This window comes from Helicoverpa zea, chromosome 4 (genome assembly GCF_022581195.2).
Source record: "Helicoverpa zea isolate HzStark_Cry1AcR chromosome 4, ilHelZeax1.1, whole genome shotgun sequence".
NCBI classification, from domain to species: domain Eukaryota; kingdom Metazoa; phylum Arthropoda; class Insecta; order Lepidoptera; family Noctuidae; genus Helicoverpa; species Helicoverpa zea.
The window spans coordinates 7,202,283-7,223,307 of record NC_061455.1 but is presented as its reverse complement, the minus strand read 5'-3'; the positions used below and the strand labels follow the sequence as shown (position 1 = coordinate 7,223,307).

Here is a 21,025-nt window from a genome sequence, read left to right as displayed (position 1 = left end):
AATCACATTATACTTATGTACGTATCTATGTACCCATAGGGGTGATGGAGTCGGGCTTCAAGTAAATTTAGAAGTGCACCAACACGAAACAAGTAGGAATAGACTTGTGGTTCAAGTACTGTATTTAACAATAAATATAATTACTATGTTAATATAATATAGAACTTATTTATATTTGTAACAGATTCATTGACAGGAAAGGCAGAAATCAGTATGCCTCTGTTGTTAAAAATACGACTCGACAAAATGATAATGAACATGCTGATAACAGCAAATCAGACGAAAATATTTTCGTCGTGATAAACTCGATAAATCAACATATTCTGGCAGACAGAGCATTTGTCGTGAATCTGTTGCAGCTCCACTCAACTACTTTATAATCCCTGACCGCGCAGATCGAGCGGTTGCGCCTCGGTAGAATTGACAATATAGATATTTCAAACGCTATTTATTATTAACATTTTGTAATATTAAGAACAAACGCCAGGAAATATGTGAATAATCGCTAGAACGTAATATTAAGAAATATCGGAACTACATAATACATGATTCATACATACTCTCATGCTGTTAGTAACCTTCCCTCACTATAGTCATCACAGCCCTATCAAACCTTTAGAATTTACAAGTTGATTAAACTCTACTGAAAAGGTTGTACATTTACTATTTATTCTCAAATAATACCAATGAATTATTCATTGAATATGATAACTGTGGATGACTAGAGACCAAAGTTACAATGACATAAGTAAAAACACATATCTTCACATTAAAATAAATAGTCTATTTATATCACAATAGAATGTATAGAAAGAACAATGAGTTTTATTTGTGTCATTTAACTTTGACGACATACACTAGAAGTGTTTGGTATGTAAAACCGTTCTCAATCCAGGTTGATAAACATTTTCAATTGGAAACCTGTATAGCAATCTCTATGAGTGAAATAAAAATTTAATCACACTTTAAGTGTAAAATGTTATATCATTGAATAGTTAGCTTGTATCATACAAAGTGGTGTTAATGTGTTGGGCTGTTGTAATCATTGCTGTTTGTTACAAACTCCTTTGCTAACTTTAGAATCGTAAAAGTGTAACCAATGTTAATGAAACTTTCATTTGTAGTTCAGATATTCACAACTATGCAGGGTTTATCTGTAACTCTAACTTGCCCATCTCTTGCACCAACTATATAAAATATACTTGTAATTTTGTTGACACAAAATTGTTATCATAGATATAATGTATATACTTAACTCTGAAACGGATTGATAAAATAAATTATCATATCACTTGCCACTTAAATAAAAAATCATTGTCTCATTTTTATGTTAAAGATTTTATTAACATTTTGTTTAGAAATATTAGATACTTTATTTTATTATTACACAATATAATTTTTACTAGAGTTTATAATAGTAATGAATTATGTAAACTATAAAAATGTCTATAATACATAATTACATAGACAATTGGTTTCATTTTTGACCTCTTATTAACAAATTAAGCACTATTTACAGATGATTGCAAACAAGTAGGTAACTAGAAAAGCTAATTAGAAAAGACTTTTACATTATGACAACAATGGACTGGCTGAATTCTAGTGTGTGTACAATTACTTATCTAATTACAAATATTCTTGTCATACCTATACATGTTCCTTATGAGCAAGAAAGCAACTTCCGTTTATTTTTTGTCAAGTTTCTAAAAAACTTACCATGTTAGTTTTCATCATAGTACCGTTTCTTCATTGCCCTATATTTCTTCAACTTATAAAGCGCTTCAATCTCTTTGACGACGAACTCGCCATGTTTCACCATGATTTTAACCTTTTCCGGATTTTGTTCTTCGCTGTTCTTTAAAAACACCTTGTGAAGTCTTTTACGGAAGAGGTCGTAACCCTGAGGCCAATCTCGACCCAAATGTAATAGCTGGGAAATAAAAAACCTGATAAATATCGATACTATCAAAACAGTTGTTATTACTCACGAGGTCACACAAACACTTGTGAAATAAACAGGGAAACATTTTGAACTTTCAGTTCCACTTCTTCTAATTCATACGTTACTTACAGTTTTATAAAGATTTAAAACTGCTCTACGATGTGGTTGCGACATCTTTAGAAAATACTTTCACAATTTTGTATTATTTAATTTCTTCAAAACAAAGTTCATAGTCCAAAAATCAAAATAAGCCATGTAAATGTCAACAAACAACTGACAATGATAAGACATTTAGACAGCAGGATAGCATTATACACTTCACAACATGTGAGAAAAGGACAACTTGCGGACCAGCGTTATGACATAAATGAAGTACTGCCAATACCACGCAAATAAATGTACAGTGTTGCCAGTATTTGTCGTAACTACAAGCTTGGAAGTGACTATTTGAATATATAGCCATTTACTAAATCAAACATCAATTCCTTTCACTGAACAATACCGCTGAATAGTTAAAAACGTTCTACATTTCAATTTATTTAAAGCCTCCTTTATAATACTTTCTCTTTTTCCATTTATAATAATATAAGCAACTCGTTAGAAAAACTTTACTTAAAATGGCGCCAAACCGTCTGAAACCGAATTTTGAATCCCGAACTTACGTATCTTAGCAACGAAAAGATTCCGATATTCAATAAAAGTTGAACCCACAGAGTCCGTTCTATTATATGGTTGAAACTCAAAGTTGAAGCGAGTATTAATAAAACAATTATTATTCCAGTAACATTACTTAAGTACCCATCGAACATTCATTTTTGCTTGAGGTTTGAAAAGTGACGGTGAATACATAGGTACCGATGTCTGACAAGGATCCCAACGGTGAGTTTTTATCTAAATATCTTCATTTAAAATGAATGCGTATCCTATTTCGTCTAACTGGATGCAGTTGATTATTAATCTTAGGTACTTATGCGTAGTTCGTCTACCCACCTGACTTCATCAACCCAGCTTTAAGGTACCTGGGCAGACCGATAGCCCTGGTTATGGTATCTGCTGTTTGAAAGATTTTCCGGTTTCTGTATCTACGACAATTTTTGAAGCGCAGCTATAAAATATTAAACATACCTAATTGAACTTTTAAAAATAACAGAACTAAAATGTCCGAAGTTATTGGCAGTCAATTCATGATCAGCTAAATTATTAACTAAGTAGATATCTAATATATCTCTTTACAATAGCGGAGGGCGAAGAAGGAGAAGGTGAGGAAAATGAAAAACAGGCTGAAGAGCAGGAGCCTGAAATGTATGAAGGTAATGAAGAGGAATTCGTGGAAGAAGAGTCTATCCTCACAGAATATGACTACGATGATTTCATTTCTGAAGCAGTTACTACGCCACATTCTTCTATACCGATCGATATGTTCGATTTTGAGTATCCTTTGCAGTAAATACAGCAAGCAAAAAGCGTGTCGTAATCTATCTTGGGTTACTCCAAACAGATTTTTTTACAGTATGAATAGCTCAAGTAGCTGGTTCTATTTATTCAATGACTTTCATAGAGGATGGGGATGGTTGTATAAAAAAAGTTCTAATATAGGTAAACACCCGACTGTTTACCTAAATTACGACGTTAAGTTTTTCTTTAATAACTTTCTTAACCAAACTAAGACATTCTTACGGCTACAACTGTCACAAGTTCTTCAATCTATGCGCGTGCGATGACTCGGTCGTGTGCTGGTCGGCTGGCAGCATTATTACTTTTCTCGACGTCAATACGAAGCAGACGTGGTTTCGCCGCAGCACCACTGGAGGAACAGTCGGGAGTCTAACGGTAAATTAATTCATTCCCTCTTTGTAACCTTTATCTATAATGCCATAGAAATGTAGGTCCAGTCCCAACAACGTAATAATTAAATGTTCTGTACCTAAATAATGCATTAAATTGTACCCAATTCGTCTTTGTGATTAGTCCTACAGAACAGACCCTTATTATCGCATAGCGATAGCAGAGGATAGAGAGGGGGAACGTGAACCACTGATAATGTTATATACGTGGCCTCAAATGGAAATAGACGCAGCCCTTCGTGATGGAACTACTAATGCTTATGCCATTTTGGACTTCAGGTAACTTTTACATGTAGAAGTTGCTATTGCAAGTTTTTTTCTTTCTGGATACAAAGTATTGAGATATAAATTCTCATTACTACCTGGTTACTTAGGTAATGTTGAACTTTACAGTCCAGACGGTCTGCTATTAGCCTCAGTGGGAAAGGAACCAGATTACAACATTACCATTTGGAACTGGAGACGACACAAGATTCTTCTACGCACTAGCGCCTTCACTTACGACGTTAACGCGGTCAAGTTCTCGCCCTACTGTGAAGGACAACTTACTACAGCAGGTCATTTATGAACTGACGCTTTTTTATGTTAACAGAAACTCATTTTATTTTTAGATGATTAAAAGCATCGGTATTTATAAAACAATAAAGTTGAAAAATAATCAATTTATCACAATCGGCACTTTTCTGGATGTTATAGGTGCCGCTCATATAAAATTCTGGAAAATGGCTGAAACGTTTACTGGACTGAAACTGAAAGGCGAACTTGGCAGATTTGGCAAGACAGAGATCTGTGACGTTCTCGGCGTTTATCCAATGCCTGATGAAAAGGTAAATTTGAGTAATTGCTGTTTTATACTTGTTCATAGAAAATTTTTAACTGGTAAACGTTTTATTTTTACGACACGTTATATCTAAAGGTCACGGCTCTTTTTGAAACAAAGTTTCATGCTGACATTTATCATCTAACCCTTTCCCTTTTGAATAAAATAACGACCTTTATAATTGCTGTCCTTTAAATTGGGTATCCATTCCTTTATTTGGTAAGTTTGTTAAATATGCTTTTTAGGTATTATCTGGATGTGAATGGGGCAATATATTAGTGTGGGAAGCAGGCCTCGTTAAACTAGAAGTCACACAGAAGGGAAGAAAATTCTGTCATAAAGCACCCATTGTAAGTAGAATTACATACACATATTCCCACACCGGCCCGCTTACGCTTATCCCATATCAAAGCTATCTTGACCAACTTCGATACTGAGCAAACCTAACTATCAACCGACCTTTGCTTCTAGATCATATTAGTTTTTCATAAACACATTTCAGATCCAATTTATGCTAAGCCCAGCTGGTGACGAAGTGACAACTATAGCTCGCGATGGATGCATCCGTGCGTGGTATTGGGATACCGTGGACCAAGCTGATCCACCCGAAGATGACCCTTACGTGGAACTTAACCCTGTTGCTGAGACTTGCGTGTGTATACATTTATGTTTCACCGAGACTACGTTTTTAGGTCCCTACCAAAAGTCAATATTTCGTTTACAGGTTCCTGGTTGCGAGATCATGTGTCTAAAACATAAAAAAGACACTTTTTGGTACGCCCAAGTAAGTATTAAATACAATTCTGTATAAAATAGGACAGACATAGACAGTATTCACGTCTATTTCCCTTCTAGGACGGCAAGGGTGGCGTTTGGGTTGTGGAACTCGATGTTGATAAAATAGATTGTAATCATCGGAAGGTTACTACTTCTCATTCTGGGGGTGTCGTTGCTATGGCTGCTATAAGGACACATCCCATCCTGATCACAACTGGAGAAGATGGTGCTTTACATGCTTATAATACACGAAAGCACACTCTTCTGGCTCGATATATTTTCCCGAAACCTGTTACGTGTCTACTTTACCCACCTACAGACGTAAGTAACAATTTTAATTTCTGTGTTAAAAAATATATTTTTGAAATGAGATTTAATTATGTTTCCAATATTGAAGGTGGATGAAACCTCTCATATCTTAATAGTGGGTTTTGAAGACGGTATAATGCGCACGTTGCTGCTACATCCGGAAAGACTTGAAGGTCAGAAAACTATGATCGACATTCGGATAGATTCAGTACTCACTATTCATAGCGATGAGTCTGACGAAGCTGACGTCTTGGATTTGATATCGGTGAGATTTTTTTATCTAGGCTTATAAAAAAGTAAAGCTTTAAAATAAAATAATAATATTTATTTTTAGTTATTAAAACCACACTCAAAAGCGATAACGCAAATATCAATAAACGCACAGCGCACTATACTGGTGACTTGTGGGCAGGACAGCACCATATTTATGTACCAGTTGAATTTAGGCACTCCCTTCGAACTTCAGAGAGTTGGTTTCATTGAAACTCCAAATAATATCGCTTTCATTACATGGAAACCTAACACGGTAAGTTTAAACAGTCAAGAATACGACCTGTATTGTACCTAAATCTAACATCCTCGTATTTTTTGTTGCTTTTAACATCTATCATATAATAGAGAAGAGTTTGAGTGAGAGTGAGTTTTAAAAGCGAGCTGGCGATTACCCACTGCCGACCGCACGTGCAGCGCCTACATGGGTCTCGCTCAATAGATTTTAGTTCAGATAAAAAACATCTTGTTTTACCTAGTAATGGAAGTATGTTCTCTTAATGATTCTGATCCACACATTTTGTGCACTGCTAAAAAAATATCATGTGTGAGTTGTTCAATTTGTGTTCAATTAATTGAATATTTAAAGACAAAAGCTTTTAAGATAACTTTGTACCTTTCAGGACCGCACACTTTTGCTCTGTGGTCAATTGGGACTCATAATGGAGGCGACTTTACCGTTGCCCGTAGTGCGCCCGTACGCCGATATTTCAACTTTTAAATTAGAATTTCAATCCTATAAAGAATCATTGGTGAAAAAGCAATTGTAAGTAGATATTGCTAATGCTGCTGCAATGATGAAAATGAAAACTTAGAAGTGCCGAAGTAGCAAACATTTAGCCACCTATAACTTTAAGACAAAGTTTGAATTCCATGTGCTAAATATTATGTTGGTCATAAGTGAGTTATTAAATTAAAAATGTTTTGTTAGCATGCGCCACAGGCCTTTCCCAGAACCGGAAGATCTTGCAAGCATAGATGAAGAAACTTTGAAAGCACAGGCTGCTATAGGAGATGATGATGAACCAACTGAGTGGATCGGCGAAATAGAACTAAGTAAGTTACTTAATGATTCACTAAGGATCACTCTTGTTTAAGCCAGTTACCTACATTGTGTTTTTAATTGTTCTTAACATAATGTAACATTTAGTAGGTATAGATCGAATAATTTAAATCCTCAAACGAATGCTTTATTATCCTAGTGGAAAGCGAGAGCATGCTAGGAACAACAATTACTTGGGCCGAATACTGCCATGAAGGCATCTGGATTGTTCAGCAAGGTACAGGAGCTTTGCTTCTTATCCAGCCTGGAACCAACAAAATCCTCAAGTACGCTCCTTTCATCGGAGCTTGGTGTGAAGATATGACTTCTCTGAAATTTGTGTAAGTTACCTACTATAGTAAAAAATGTAGTGTATCATAGCTATTTCTTGTTAATTCGTAACGCTTGAAAGCCTGCAATTATTTTTGACATCCGAACTAAACAATATTGAATCAGATGCGACGGGAGGTACTTGGTAGTTGGAACAAACAGGGGATATATCCGAGTGGTGCGCATGCCAACTGAAGAGGAAGATAATCCTCAACATCACTTCAGAGTTTGGATGGCTGCCCAGCAGAAACTATTACGAAGCTTGAAAGGTCGTCGATTAGCTAAAGAAGAGGTAATATTTGTGATAAAGAACAGTAATCAACAAGATTATTTTATGAAGCCCATTCAAATATTTATTGCTTTTATTTAATTTGCAAATAAATCCTCTCTTATTAAATTTTTCAGAAACAACCAATACCTCGTATAGACTTCATTGACAGTTACTATTTACCGATGCACGATCAATACACTGGGCGTATTACATGTCTGGAATTTAGCCACAATTCAAAGTAAGATCCTTTAAAAAAATTGAAGGTAAAGTTAATAAATAAGCCGTCCTTAATTCCATTGTTTTAATTTCAGATACCTATATTCTTCTGGGGCTGACGGTAATATTTTCTCTTATAGAGTAAATTTTCCAGAACGACTGCTACCGAAGCAGATACTGCCATACCCTCCAGACTCGATGGTTAGTCGAAAAAGTTGTATATATATTACTTTATTTACCTTGCTCTTATCATTGAGACCACAGAAAATCTGAGCATAAATAACACTATCTCATGGTTAGAATCAAGCTTAGCCAAAATATTCAACTTTTGCAGACAGTTACCAAATTAAAAGAGCCTAGCACAGTAGAAGGTGAATTGATGTCCCACGAACAGCTAAAGCAGAAAGAGGAATTTGACAAAATGATGGCCATTGCAAACGCACATAAAAAGAAAGTTCGAGAACAACTGGCTGTAATCACAACTGAGTACAGCAAATTAATAAAAGCGTAAGAAATAATTTAGATTTTCTTGTAAAATATGGATGTCCCAGATCCTGAGTTTTTGAATAACAAAAGCTTAACCAGATAGTGCTTACTTACAGCCCATTAGTCGTCACATATCTAAGAACTAATTAAACATATTTAATTTATCCAGGAATCGAGCATTACCTTTTTCGCAACAAATAGACGTAACCCTAGACCCCCGTCCCCTGAAAGTTCAAGAAAGAGAATTGGATGATGCTAAAGCTCTGACAATCAGAAAATTAGCCCATCAACTGGAAGCTTCTGATTTGGGATTAGAAAAGATGTATTCAAGGAATATTATACAGCTCGACGTATTTCCTTTTAGTGTGAGGGCAATAAGGTAAGTGTAGAATGATTAAAAAAACTATTTGAAGTAGATTGGAACTGATTGTCCTTTGTTTTAAAACACTCACTTTCTGAAGGTTGTAGGTACCTTGATAATTATTGCAGGGAGCCTGAAATGATACTAAGAACTCTACGCCAAAAGAATCTCTCCAAAGCATTCTACGCGCAACTTGATGAAGTGTACCAGAAGTTAGCTGAAGCTGCTTTGAAAGGAAGGTAGCGTACATCACATTCTTTGATTTTACATTTCCATTTATTTTCAATACCCTAACTAGGAGATATTATGAAATGTGTTTAATTTGTGTTTGAAATGTACATGCTGCTAGGGATATGAATTTGTTGGAATTGGCTGAGAAAGAGCTGAAGTAAGTAATTTTGTTCGATTGAAAATCTTTCACAACTATTACGAAACATATTCTTTATCACTATCGATCATCATATTATTCTAAAACAGGCGAACGGAGTCACAGATTCGTCGAGTAGCGGCTCGCAGGGCGTCATACGGTCCTCCAAGGGTTGCTTCGTTCTTACTAGGCCTTCCACCAAAACCACCATACCCTCTTAAGAAAGCTCTCAGAAATTACCACATCCGCCTGAACAGACATCATAATCAATTTATTGAGGTTTGTGTATTTCCTTTTTTTCCTCTAATTATCTTCTACAACTTTGCAAAATCAGTTTAAGCTTTATGTAACAAAAATAATGCGATAACTAACTATATAAATAAACATTGTAGCGTCATGAAACGCATACACCATCTTTGACTTGCAACCTTCAATACTCATGAAGAAAATAGAAATTAGGATTAAACGTCAAATTCAAAATTTTGAAATTTCAAAAGCAGATTTTCGCTGCCGCAGGCGTGCGGGTATAAATAGGGCGCCGCCGGTCTGAATAAAGCCAGTCGACAGAAATTTCTAGTGCTTTAATTATCTCCTAAATTGGTGATTTATCTGGAATGTTTCTCCGTAGTGGCAAAATCATCTCAATCTAAAACCAGACCCAAACGCGATGCCTCCGGGGGCAGCCGAGGCATTGAAGGAAGCTGAGGCAAGCATCGGTAACCGCATACTGAAAACACATCCTGACTATGTGGCACCGCCTGGACACAATACTCAGTTACGTGTCTGCCTAATACGGAAAGAGGTCAGTCTGTTCAAAATAACAAGGAGTTTCATATATAGCAAATAAAGATATTAAGATCCATTACCATATAATACATTAAACTTAATTTCCAGATATATGATATAAAACACGAATTCAATGAGAAAGTGCTTGAACTAAGGAACCGAAAAGTTCAGATGGTGGCGCGTATGAAGGAGATCGGGGAGCGGTTGTCAGAGATCCGCATAGAGATACCAGCCAAGCTTGTGAAAACTCCTCCACCACTGCCCCCGTTCGACGTCGAACTTGAGTTCCCTGAAAGGCATCTGGAAGTGAGTATTGTAATATTTTGGCCTGCATTCCTATCTCCTATTCAAAATGATATATATATATATATATGATATATACATATATTTCCTATTTAAAAGAACAGTTCATTCTTATTCCAATATTCCAAGGGCATAGAATGGTCTTTATTTAGTAGGTATGTTCGTATGGAATTTACGTTGTTATGAACTCTGTTTTAATCATTAAGGATTTTATATACTTAAAAAATCAATGTCACAGGTAAAACCGGAGCCTATACATACACATGGTGGTCGCGCACCAACGTCAAAAAAATCACAACAAGTTCAGGAGCGAAGAAGAATGTCTCAAATGCACCAAGCAGCCAGAGTACGCGCACCAAGGGTTGAAAGCTTCGTACCGATTACTGGTGAGAGAACCAACAGATTCCGATCCACACTTACGGTATTTTGTATTTAACTACTAAACCCAGCTTTCAGTCTATAAATATTCTTTGCCATGACCATGTATTTTTAATTGCAGTAACACGCCCTCTGGTTGCTTCTTGGGAACTTCTGAGAGTTAGGCAAGACCAGGAATCCACGGAGATTGAGAATGAAATTCGAGAGAGACGCATTGAGAGGTGTATATAAATTAGAAATTACTTACAAAAAACAATATTCTTTTGTAATGTTGCTCTTAATACTACATATTTTGCCATGTTATTACAGGCATCTTTTTGAACAAGATAGGCTACTAGTGGAGGCAGAAGCTGCAGTTACCCAATTTGATGCGCGGTTAAAAGAGTTACAGCGTACGCGCATAAGAGTTCAGGTTTGACAATTTCTAAATTACTAAAAACTCGTAGATACTCGAAACTATATGTGTAAGATTTCACTTAACTTAATGTGTGTAAGATTTCATACATTGTAACTACGCATTGACTCAGCGTCTATCGCGAGGGACCTTCGACGTCACGCTTTACTGGTACAAAATTGTTTCAGGAAAAATCGCAACTGCTGGAGATACACTTGTGCCAGTTGCACAGAGAAATGAATGTCTTGAACCGCTTCGAGATGCATGAGGACCGATTAGCTGAACGAGTTTACTCAAAATTAATGCAGGTAATGACTGTTCCATATTAATGAAGGAGAAATAGCAAGAGGTAATGTAAATTCTGATAAAGCTTGTCAAAGAAAATACATAGTTGAACTACGATACCAATATATGAGTTAGCTTACCTGGAGAGCCAGTAAAATTCGTTAATACCAACTTACGCAAGAATCAGCAACAAACCCAATAAGTTTTAAAATCTATCAGGTCCGAGGCGTTCAAGAACAGATAAGCGAATGCGAGCATCGCATCGAAGAGCATAAGGCAGAGAAAGACAACATCAATGCTGCTTGTGAGGAGTTGCAGAGGAAGTTCAAGAGACTGGTGCAGGACAACAAGTTCGCTGACTTCTTGCGCAGAATATTCAAGAAGAAGTACCGCGCGCCCCGACTTCACGATGATGATGGTAAAAACATTGATTTCGATTTTGGGGGTTTGTTTCCCCGTAAAAAGAGTAAGACAGGCATTTTTAAAATTGCCCAGAAAATAATAAATACGAAAAGAAAATGTAACTTATACTCTTACGTACTTAATTTATTTTTGACCTTGTCGAATACCCAAGGTTTTTGGGACGTGAGTAAAATCGCGGGGAACAACTAATAACGTTTTGATGATTCAATAGAATCTTCTGAATCGGAGTCATCATCATCATCGAGCGACGAAGAAGATGAAGGCAGTTTGGACAGTCGAGACATTGGTCCCATACGCCTGGATCCCAATATCTGTCCCGAAGGCTGCGAACAGGAAACTTACGATCTAACATACGAAATGAGAGGTGACAGGTAATGACTGATTTAGGTACTCATGATTTACTGGGAACTGCCATAATTGTTTTTTTTTAAAGAAACATTTTTTTTGTTTTTTTTTTTTAGACATAAGCTTGAACAAAATATAATGGAGCAAGACCGTTTGGTTGAGCTTTTAAAGCGGGACATTGAGGCACATAACAAGGTTAGGCGGAAGTTGTCTGCGCAACTGGATCAAAGAAAAAATGATTTGAGGGAATTTATGGTACACACGTAATAAACAAACAGTTTTATACGTAGTAAATTAAGTTAAAACAATTATTACTTATGCACGATATTTCTTTAATTAAGCTGGAAAAGCAGAGTTGCCTGAACGATGTGGAGACGGTAGTGGTCCTTCGTTATGATCAAATTAGAGCGGCAGCTATAAGCGGGTGCACCGGTGCTAAGGGCCTGTCGCAGGCTGTGGTGTTCCCTGAAGCATTACTCACCCGACTGAGGAAGAGAGTTTTGGAACTACAAGAAGAGATCAGGCAGCAGAGGTTAAGGCAGAAGTAAGGAGAAGCTTTTATCTGTGAAGTATTCCATAATCATCATCATCATCATCATCATCCTCCTCCTGCCCTTGTCCCAATTTTATTTGGGGTCGGCGCAGCAAGTTTTCTTCTTTCATACTCTTCTATCTGCCGTCCTTACAAGTAACGTTCTTTCTTACCATATTCTATCCATCGTTCCTTTGGTCTTCCTCTTCCACTATATCCGTCCAAGTATTCCATAATATTCGTATCAAAATTATGCACGTTAATGTAAGTTCTTTTACATTGCCAATACATACTTGTGAATTTATGACAATCGTGTGTAAGACAAGAGACTAGTTCAGAAACATTGGCATGCAGGATAAACCGCACTCACCTGTTCCGCATGAACGTGGACTTGCGCGCGATGGAGGCGGAGGCGACGGACCTGCGCGCGCAGATGCGAGACGTGCTCACGCGCAAGCTGGGCAAGCCACGCAAGGTACTATTCTTTTATTGACAACTCAAAAAAATAACGATTATTTATGGGTAGTATTTAAACGCAAATCAAAAAACATCCTTTTTCTATGCAATAAAATTCCGAATTCCCATCAAAATTACTGATTGCACAGCAAAATATTCAACTCAAAATATCACTAAACACACTACAATTTATTTTCGCAGCGTACAGCGATTTTTCCTAAAGCAAAAGCTTTTTCATCAATGCACAGCTAATAATCTTAATGCACATTATATATGTTAACTCTTTTTCTTTTAAATATAGCTTCTATTTTTATATTATTTACAGCAGTTTTTCTGAATAAAACAGCATTTTATTAGTCACAGTCATCTTATTATTTATTAATTACCACATGATGAGATCAGCAAAAAAATATAAAATTAAATACAAAATTGTAATTTATTGAATTATTAATAAGCGTCCACGCTTCCTTTTTTGCCCAAAAGGCACATTTTTAACCTCTGCAGGTGGCGCCACGTACTTGAGTCGGATCGCAAGTCCGATGATATGCTTGCACATATAGTTCTTAAAAAAAATGGGGCTGGTGCATTTTTAGTTATTGTCAGTACTTCCTTTTGGCATACATTTCATATAGTCATTAAAAGGTAGAACTATCATATTTCAGAATGTTTATAGTCAGAATCATATTTTGGCATAGTTTTGGAATTTTTATTGTCCTGTAAAAAGCATGCAAACAAGCCTGAAGCATGCAAGCAGGCATGCAGCATGTAAGCAGGCATGCAACATGGAAGTAAGCATGCAACATGCAGCAAGCATGGCTTCTGTCACGGCTCCGGCGCTTCGTGGCTCCGGCGGTCCCATGCGAGCTTATCGTCGCTGATGGTTTTCACGCTCACCACCGCAGCTTCGGCTTACTGGCCGGCAGAGCCGGCCAGCCTCAACCGCGTCGGTGAGCATTAAAACTACCTGCGCCTCAGCTCGCAAGCCGCCTCGCCCCTCCGCGCCTACGCGGTTTAGAATTGCACTCTAGGGGTAGGGCAGACAAGACTACGTGGAGTCGGTTTTGCAGCGATTCGTTTTCGTTACTAGCTTCAATTTTTAAAACAATGTTTTTAATTGAAGGTTATAAATGGCAATTTGCTAAATAAATTGAATCTTAATAAAATTCTACCATATTCATAGTACGCTGAATGAGATTTCAGTTAATTTGTTCTGCTTTTAGAAATAACGCAATGTGACAGGATTTTTTTGTTATAATAATCATTAAATTTGCCAAGCGTGGCTTCTTGAAAATTAAGACAAATATGATGAACAGGTTTTGTTGTACTTACTGGTTAATATGCGACTGGGATAGATATTTTGCTATGAAATATGGGAAATTTGCTGTGCATTCAGTATTTAATGCTTGTATGTAGTATTTTTGTACAAGAATAAATTTAACTGTATTGCATTATAAGGAAAAAAGTAATGTCATATTGATGTATAATTTCGAATTATCTGCAGTTTGAGTTTTGTTAAACATTTAGTTTATTTGTAGTGAAGTAAGCTATTTGATGTAAAAAAGAATATAAATGATGAGTACTTATTGATAGGCGATTATTTATTTGATATGCAATTTATAATATCCCAATTTGTTTATTTACTTCGATTTGAATTTCTAACAGAGGATACACAGATCAGATACAATAAACGCAAAATACATAGGAACTGATTGCTATCTTCCCCCAATTACAGGAAACTACAAGCATTTACTTAATAACTACGTTACAACGTTTATTCAAATTAGGATCATAAATCAGCCAGTGCCGATTCAGCATTTTTTGAACGTTAAAAACAAAAGACGACCGCCAAACCCACCCTTCACCCCCAAGCCCACCCTTCACCACTTCGCAACCAACTCCCCAGTAGCAGCTTTATTTTCTAGTTTTTGCCACCTGTATGTTTTATTTTTGTAAAATTTTGTGTAATTTTGTGTGCGTCATTGAATTTGTGGTGATGCGTGGTTTGTTCGCTTAAGGTGGACCGCACATTGGACGACCTGCTGCGGCAGATGGCGCGTCGCCACAAGTACTCGCTGCGGTACGGCGCGCTGCCGCACGTGCGCGCACAGCTTAAGACCTGGAGCGTGAGTCATTAATAATTATAAATAAATACATCGTTTATTAAATTTAATTGTGCATAAGTTTTTACAATAGGTAATTTACTTAATTCTAAATTAACTAGGCATTTACTTGTCGCCATGGAGATCAAACTCACTAGCGGAGATGCCATAACAGAAAATCTGCTAAGAAATCTGCTCAAAAATGCGGGTCTTCGGGGGACGCGAAACGTTACTATCCGCCATTAATTTGGAACCACCCATTTTTGCAATACTGACGTTTAGCAATCTTTGGTATAATACCAAAAATCGTTGAGAGATGTCTCAAAGAATCCGAAGCTGATACCACTTACTTCTTCTTATATACTTTCTTTTCACGTCTTTTCAGAAAATAGAATTAATATTGTGTCGATTATGACATCAATCAGATACTCAATTTAATATGAGATCTTTTAAATATAATAATTTAATTATTTATTTCAGGAGCGCATTAGCGAGCTCGAAAAGAAATATCTATCCTCTATGAACAACTATTCCGATCGCCTCCGGTTGGCTGCAGCACTGCAATCGGAAGCGCTACCTTACACGGTGAACCTGGTTTTATTAACTTTTTACTTTTATTCAAAGGTCCCTGCTGTTTGAAAAAATATCTGTTTAGTTATGTTGGGGTCGGCTTTCAATCTAACCGGATGTACTTGAGTACCAGTGTTTAACTGCCTCTCTGACCTCCTCAACCCAGGTCACTGAGTTACCATACTAGTCAGTTAAAAAAATATAACGAAACAAATTTTTGTTGTTCTTCTTAGTATCTTTTTTTTTTTTGTTGTCGCTGGGTAAAAAATGCTATTACGTATGCCCTTCCCGTCGGGGGAGCGGAGAGGGGTATGTGGGGCTGCCCGGTACAAACGTTCCCGGTATACCCACTAAAAAGGCCCAGCGGCACTCCGACCTCCTGAGTGGAGGGGATCTGGGAATCTATGGCATCCAGTCCCCCACCGGCGATTGCCCGCCTCACGGCAGGCCCCTCATGCCTCCCCCCAGTGGGGAGGGGCCCCTATGATGGTCGGAGCACAAGGGGCGATTCTTGTGATGCAGGCGGTGGCACCCCCGCGCCTGTCGCCTACTGATCACCCCCCGGGGCGGATGCTAATGTAGTGCCGATAACTAAAACCGCGACTGCTCCGAAGGAAACAGGCCACTTTTTCTAATTTTGAATTCGTACTGCAGAGCCCCCAAACTATTGCTGAGATGTGTGGAGGATACAACTTAGAACAATATCAGCGTGACGTCATGCGTCTCCTTATTATAAGACAACGACAGAAGCAACAAATAAAGGTGATTGCTACCATTATACATGCGTGTACTTACAAATAAGGTGAGACACCTTGAAAGCACGTATATATTGAGGTCTGAGAGAATGCTTGTCCCCCAATGTCTCCTAATTAATTTCTAAAGCTTCATATTTAATTGCTTTGAATCTATCTATTTCACCTGCCTACTACTTGTTACTGAAAGTAATTTCAACAGGAACTGCAAGCGGAAATCTTAAGTCTTCGCCAGAAGCCGTTATCAACGAGGAGCCCACCGCCATCTTACAGACCAATGGAACCGGAGCCATCGGACATTTATCTAGTGATGGCACCTCGTGCTCGTCAGGAACATAAAAAATACTTTCCCATGTGAGTCCTGTAATAGTACCCCACAATGATATTACGTGAAATGTCATTAGGTATACCTAGCCTCAATACGGAAATTTCTTAAATCCTATATTTATTTAGTAGTGTATCAACACAAATTTGGAACACAAACAATGCAACTTGTATTGTAATGTACTTTTAACACTGTAATTGAAGAGAAAGATAAAGATTTTTTATTATTATTAAAAATTTTATTTAAAAAAAAATACTACTTTGGACGACGGCCTCTCAAGTCAGACAGCTTTCACGTAGCATCTCAAAAACTTACACATTTATTTTATTTACATCGCGCTCTACATTCGGCATTCGTTTCCTACATTCGATTCCAGATTTTTGACTTTTGAAGTTGTATAAGTGTTAAAATTATCAGTTTCTTTTTATTGTTAACTTGCAGAACACCTTTAATTTCAAAAACGGAAATGACAGAAAACGTAACATCAATGATGTTACTATTCGACTGCCTCGACGCAATGCGTTTATCGCGGGATGAAGCTGAGCTCCTGCTCAAAGATGTCATGACCATGCTGCCTGACGTCATGACTGGGTATATATAATTAAGTTCACTTACTCTCTTTCATTCATTTTCGATCACGTCGCTAGTAACGCACAACAATTGATGAAACATTTTAGTACAATTGGCATCAGGTTGTTTAAATTCAATGAGGATGTAAGTTCTGGTTTTACGGAACCGAAGTGGTAGTTGGTGATTGATAAACCCGTGAAGGGTAAGAACGTAAATGGTTACATCTGATCTTTCACCGGTCGTGTCAGATTACTCTGACAGATATTGTAAATGTGCCTTGCAGACAGTGTTCTCGCTATGATTTGGTGGATGCTGTTGTACGCAAGTGGCAGCTAAAAGCTGGCGGTGATCCGAGAAACTACAAGCAGCAGACTAGAGCATTTGACGCTTTAGCGGCTTTAGTTGATCTCCTCGTAAAGCAACAAGTAAGTTTTCAAAACGCTCTGCTTGTCTTACCTACTTAATTTTGCGCCCCACAGATCCTAATAGCTTATGCACACCAAGATGGCATTGCAGATTATTTTCATTATTAACGTAATACGAATATTTTTGGACCGTAACATCGAAATTATATTGGATGTCGTGCGAGATGTTCAGCAGACAGCATTTAGGCGTCCTTAACTATCAGCTCATCAATCATATCATAATTGACAACAACGGTACAAATACTAATAAATCATTTTGAACATAGTTGGCAATAATTGAAGCTATGGAATCTCCGGAGTCTGTGATGGACAGTCTGGAAGGTGCTCTCTCGGAGTTGGTGGAAGAGCATGAACGACTTGAGGAGCGCCTCGGGCCTGCCATCGCTGCGCTCATGCACTCCGCTCATTTCAAAGATATAGGTTAGCGTTGTTTCACACTGGACAAGATCGACACATTCAATTAACTGCTAAACTTCTACACTAGTATAATAAAGATGAAACATTTTTAAGTTAGACCCTAGAGGCTTCGAAACAATTTGGAAAATTCTTTCACTGTTGGGTAGCTAACCGCGGGAAAACTAGTCAGCGAGAAATGTTTAAACATTATAAATTCTTTCATAAAAACTATTTTGCTACGTTACCTCAAAAAGTAATTTATTTGATATCCGTGTTCCATTCTAGACGATCCTGAGACGTTGGCGTCTCTCGTGAAATCATTAGTGGACGAAAACCATCCTATCACCAACGATAGCCTCGAAAGAATCTGTTCTTTTGACGTCATAGAAGATATCAAAGGTAGTTTTATTTCATTAGATCTTGGTACCTGTGTGTCTATTAAGATTAAACTCAGAAACCCTTGTTTAATTGGAAGCCAGTACTTATGTAGGTGCATGGATCTCAATATACCTTCCTGTGCATGATATCATTCTTAATTTATGGAGAAGACTGAAAAAGAAACTGAGCACCTACTGAATGTAGTTATTTTTACCTTAACAGACTGCGGTGTTGACATGCCAGAAGAAGAAATAAAGAGGTTTGTTGCCAGAGCGATAGAAGCTCTACAGGCACAGATAATAGAGCCAGAGGAACAGCAAGAGATCACTGAAGAAGTGCAAAGAGCAATGCAAGCCAGTGCCATAGATGCGGTAAGTCTAGCTTTTCAGTTATGCCAAGATTATAGATTCTAGATTACGAAATACGAAAAGTATATATATATATATATAGTATATAGTATATATATATAGTAGGTACCTATCAAAAAATATTTTTCTTGTACTGTGTATATTGTTTCATCGTATTGTGCTCACATACAGTTGTTTTGTTTCACGAAAGCGGTTGAGTCATACATAGCAAGCTAGCTACATAATTATATTATCTAATCTGCCATCGTACATATGAGCAAATATAAATAGATAGGTATCTTGGCACATTTTCTTTGTACGACTAGTTTCACGTCGACTCGAACACAGCGAGCTTTTGCGAGCTTGTACTATATGTATCAGTCGCTTTCGTGAGATTAAATATTATTAATTAATATAAGTACCTACTGTAATAAATATGCTATTAATTTATTTCGTAAATTCTTTATTACAAACCTGGCCATTAGATGTCGCCTCAATTCGAATAGGTATGTATATTATAAATTCTAAAATAATAGGTGAGTACGTACTTACTTCCTATGTAGACAATTATAGTTCGGCCATTCAGAGAATGCGTTCCTGACACGTCGCGATTGAACTGACGACGTAATAACATTCATTGATTATTGATATAATAATGTTGTTTTAATGCTCCTCAATTGTTAAAACGGTAAACAACCAGCAAAAATATTTTTATCGTAACTGCAACGCCATTGCAAAGTTACGTCGTCAGTTCAATCGCGACGTGTCAGGAACGCATTCTCTGAATGGCCGAACTATAGATAAGATTGATAAACAATTTGAACACGTAACATAACTAACCTATCACAAAAAATATTTCAGATGACGAAAGTAAGTGTCATCGCGAAGCGACCAAGTCGTAAATCGTCTGACATCACGATTAAACGCAAATCTCAGGGAGAGTTTAAACCCATTCTGAGCACGGGTTCAGCGGTCTCCTCCGACCGTAAAACCTTAGGCCGAGTCTCTATAGGCACGAAAACCCCAATGTCAATGGCTTCCGACGACGAAGACGTAGGGCCCAAGTCCAAACGTAGTACCTTGACAACTTCCGAACGACAGTCTTTAGTGAGCCGTGTGTCTGCAAGTATTATAGGGCCAGGAAGACAAAGCCAATCCGGTGGTGTCAGTCGATCTTAGAAATCTCTCGCAGGATTTCCTACTAGAAATAATGTGTTTGAAAAATGATGTATGTGAGTTCTCATTAAATATTAAGAAATGTCTGTATGCCTTATTTATTTTTTTTTATTATAAAACAAGTTTGATGGCGTACCCAAACAATTCAAAAAAGGCCACCGTTTTTACCGCGACTGCGGCTAGAGGTCAGAAACGCGCGGAGCTGGGAGTTAGTGTACCTTCTTAGTTATTTTTTACAAATTATAAGCTTCAAAAGATGGATCGATATTATATTAGGTATATAGAGTAGGGTGGTTACTTTCGTTGCCGCTACGATTTGGGAGGCCGCGTACATTTTGCGTAGGATTCGCCAGGCGAGTCGCCGGCGGCGCTGTAACACGAAAAGACTCGCCTCGCGAATTCAGTGGCATTGCGTAGGGAAAAACAATGTTTTGTAATTTTTGTGGCTGTGACAGTGCAAGTTACGTGTTTAACGCAATTAAAAAGTGTTTTACTAGTATACACGGTGTAATAACATATAAAAATGGCAAGAAACTCTATAGATGAAATAGAAGGTAAGTTTGTTTCGTAATTTGAGGTTACATTTTGAATATCTCATGTATAAAGGTGGATTTACATGAGACGAGCGAATGCTCATTCTATCCCCACTATGTCAAATTATTTTAGTATAAACAGGCGTAGAGCATTCTTTCGTTGTTCTGAGTGCGTTCGCAAAGTTTCTATGGAATATTCTAAGAATGCTTGCTCGCTTGATGTAAACGCCGCTAGAGCGCGCGAACAGTTACTTAGAGCGTTCTTGCGTGTTCGAACGTGCTCGCGCCCCTGAGCGGTCTTTTCAAAGCGTTCTTGTGTTCTAGCGATTGTATCGATTAAATTATGGATTGGTCTCAAGAAAAATGTTTACTAATGATAGAAGCCTATCAAAATTTTAGATGTCTGTGGGATCCGACGTATGAACACTATAAAAATACAACTTACAAACAAGATGCTTGGCAAGAAATTGCAAAACTACTGAAATGTAATGTTGAAGAAGTAAAAAAGAAGATGGAC

General features: G+C 37.4%; 2 protein-coding genes across 2 annotated transcripts; one reads left to right on the top strand and one right to left on the bottom strand.

Annotated features, from left to right (window-relative positions):
- Positions 1 to 99: 99 nt before the first annotated feature.
- Positions 100 to 2,212, bottom strand: LOC124629841 (electron transfer flavoprotein regulatory factor 1). Its single transcript, XM_047163430.1, has 2 exons — positions 2,072 to 2,212; positions 100 to 1,930 (listed from the first exon to the last, which is right to left on the bottom strand). The coding sequence occupies exons 1-2, from the start codon at positions 2,114 to 2,116 to the stop codon at positions 1,721 to 1,723; spliced, it is 255 nt and encodes an 84-aa protein (XP_047019386.1). The 5' UTR covers positions 2,117 to 2,212; the 3' UTR covers positions 100 to 1,720.
- A 587-nt stretch (positions 2,213 to 2,799) lies between these two features.
- LOC124629678 (cilia- and flagella-associated protein 44-like) lies at positions 2,800 to 20,061 on the top strand. The gene is made up of 43 exons (XM_047163191.1): positions 2,800 to 2,821; positions 3,181 to 3,373; positions 3,610 to 3,772; positions 3,911 to 4,065; positions 4,180 to 4,343; positions 4,483 to 4,613; positions 4,852 to 4,956; positions 5,109 to 5,258; positions 5,331 to 5,390; positions 5,462 to 5,704; positions 5,781 to 5,957; positions 6,027 to 6,218; positions 6,586 to 6,728; positions 6,894 to 7,018; positions 7,165 to 7,345; positions 7,461 to 7,626; positions 7,740 to 7,843; positions 7,917 to 8,022; positions 8,156 to 8,328; positions 8,477 to 8,686; positions 8,797 to 8,907; positions 9,146 to 9,314; positions 9,664 to 9,837; positions 9,930 to 10,127; positions 10,363 to 10,510; positions 10,624 to 10,723; positions 10,812 to 10,914; positions 11,085 to 11,204; positions 11,401 to 11,599; positions 11,816 to 11,975; positions 12,066 to 12,204; positions 12,291 to 12,493; positions 12,836 to 12,956; positions 14,953 to 15,060; positions 15,517 to 15,621; positions 16,261 to 16,368; positions 16,561 to 16,712; positions 17,125 to 17,274; positions 17,537 to 17,682; positions 17,961 to 18,098; positions 18,360 to 18,473; positions 18,675 to 18,823; positions 19,661 to 20,061. Exons 1-43 carry the CDS (start codon positions 2,800 to 2,802, stop codon positions 19,976 to 19,978), a joined length of 6,396 nt encoding a protein of 2,131 aa, XP_047019147.1. The 3' UTR covers positions 19,979 to 20,061.
- The last annotated feature ends 964 nt before the right edge of the window (positions 20,062 to 21,025 follow it).

Bases quoted from the DNA above. Each gene is read 5' to 3' on its own strand.
- LOC124629678 (XM_047163191.1), top strand. From the start codon at position 2,800: ATGTCTGACAAGGATCCCAACG. The intron at 7,844-7,916 runs GTAAGATCCTTT...TTTTAATTTCAG, and splicing joins GAATTTAGCCACAATTCAAA to ATACCTATATTCTTCTGGGG. The intron at 11,600-11,815 runs GTAAAAACATTG...ATGATTCAATAG, and splicing joins CCGACTTCACGATGATGATG to AATCTTCTGAATCGGAGTCA.
- LOC124629841 (XM_047163430.1), bottom strand. From the start codon at position 2,116: ATGTCGCAACCACATCGTAGAGCAGTTTTAAATCTTTATAAAACT. The intron at 1,931-2,071 runs GTAAGTAACGTA...TTTATTTCCCAG, and splicing joins TTTTAAATCTTTATAAAACT to CTATTACATTTGGGTCGAGA.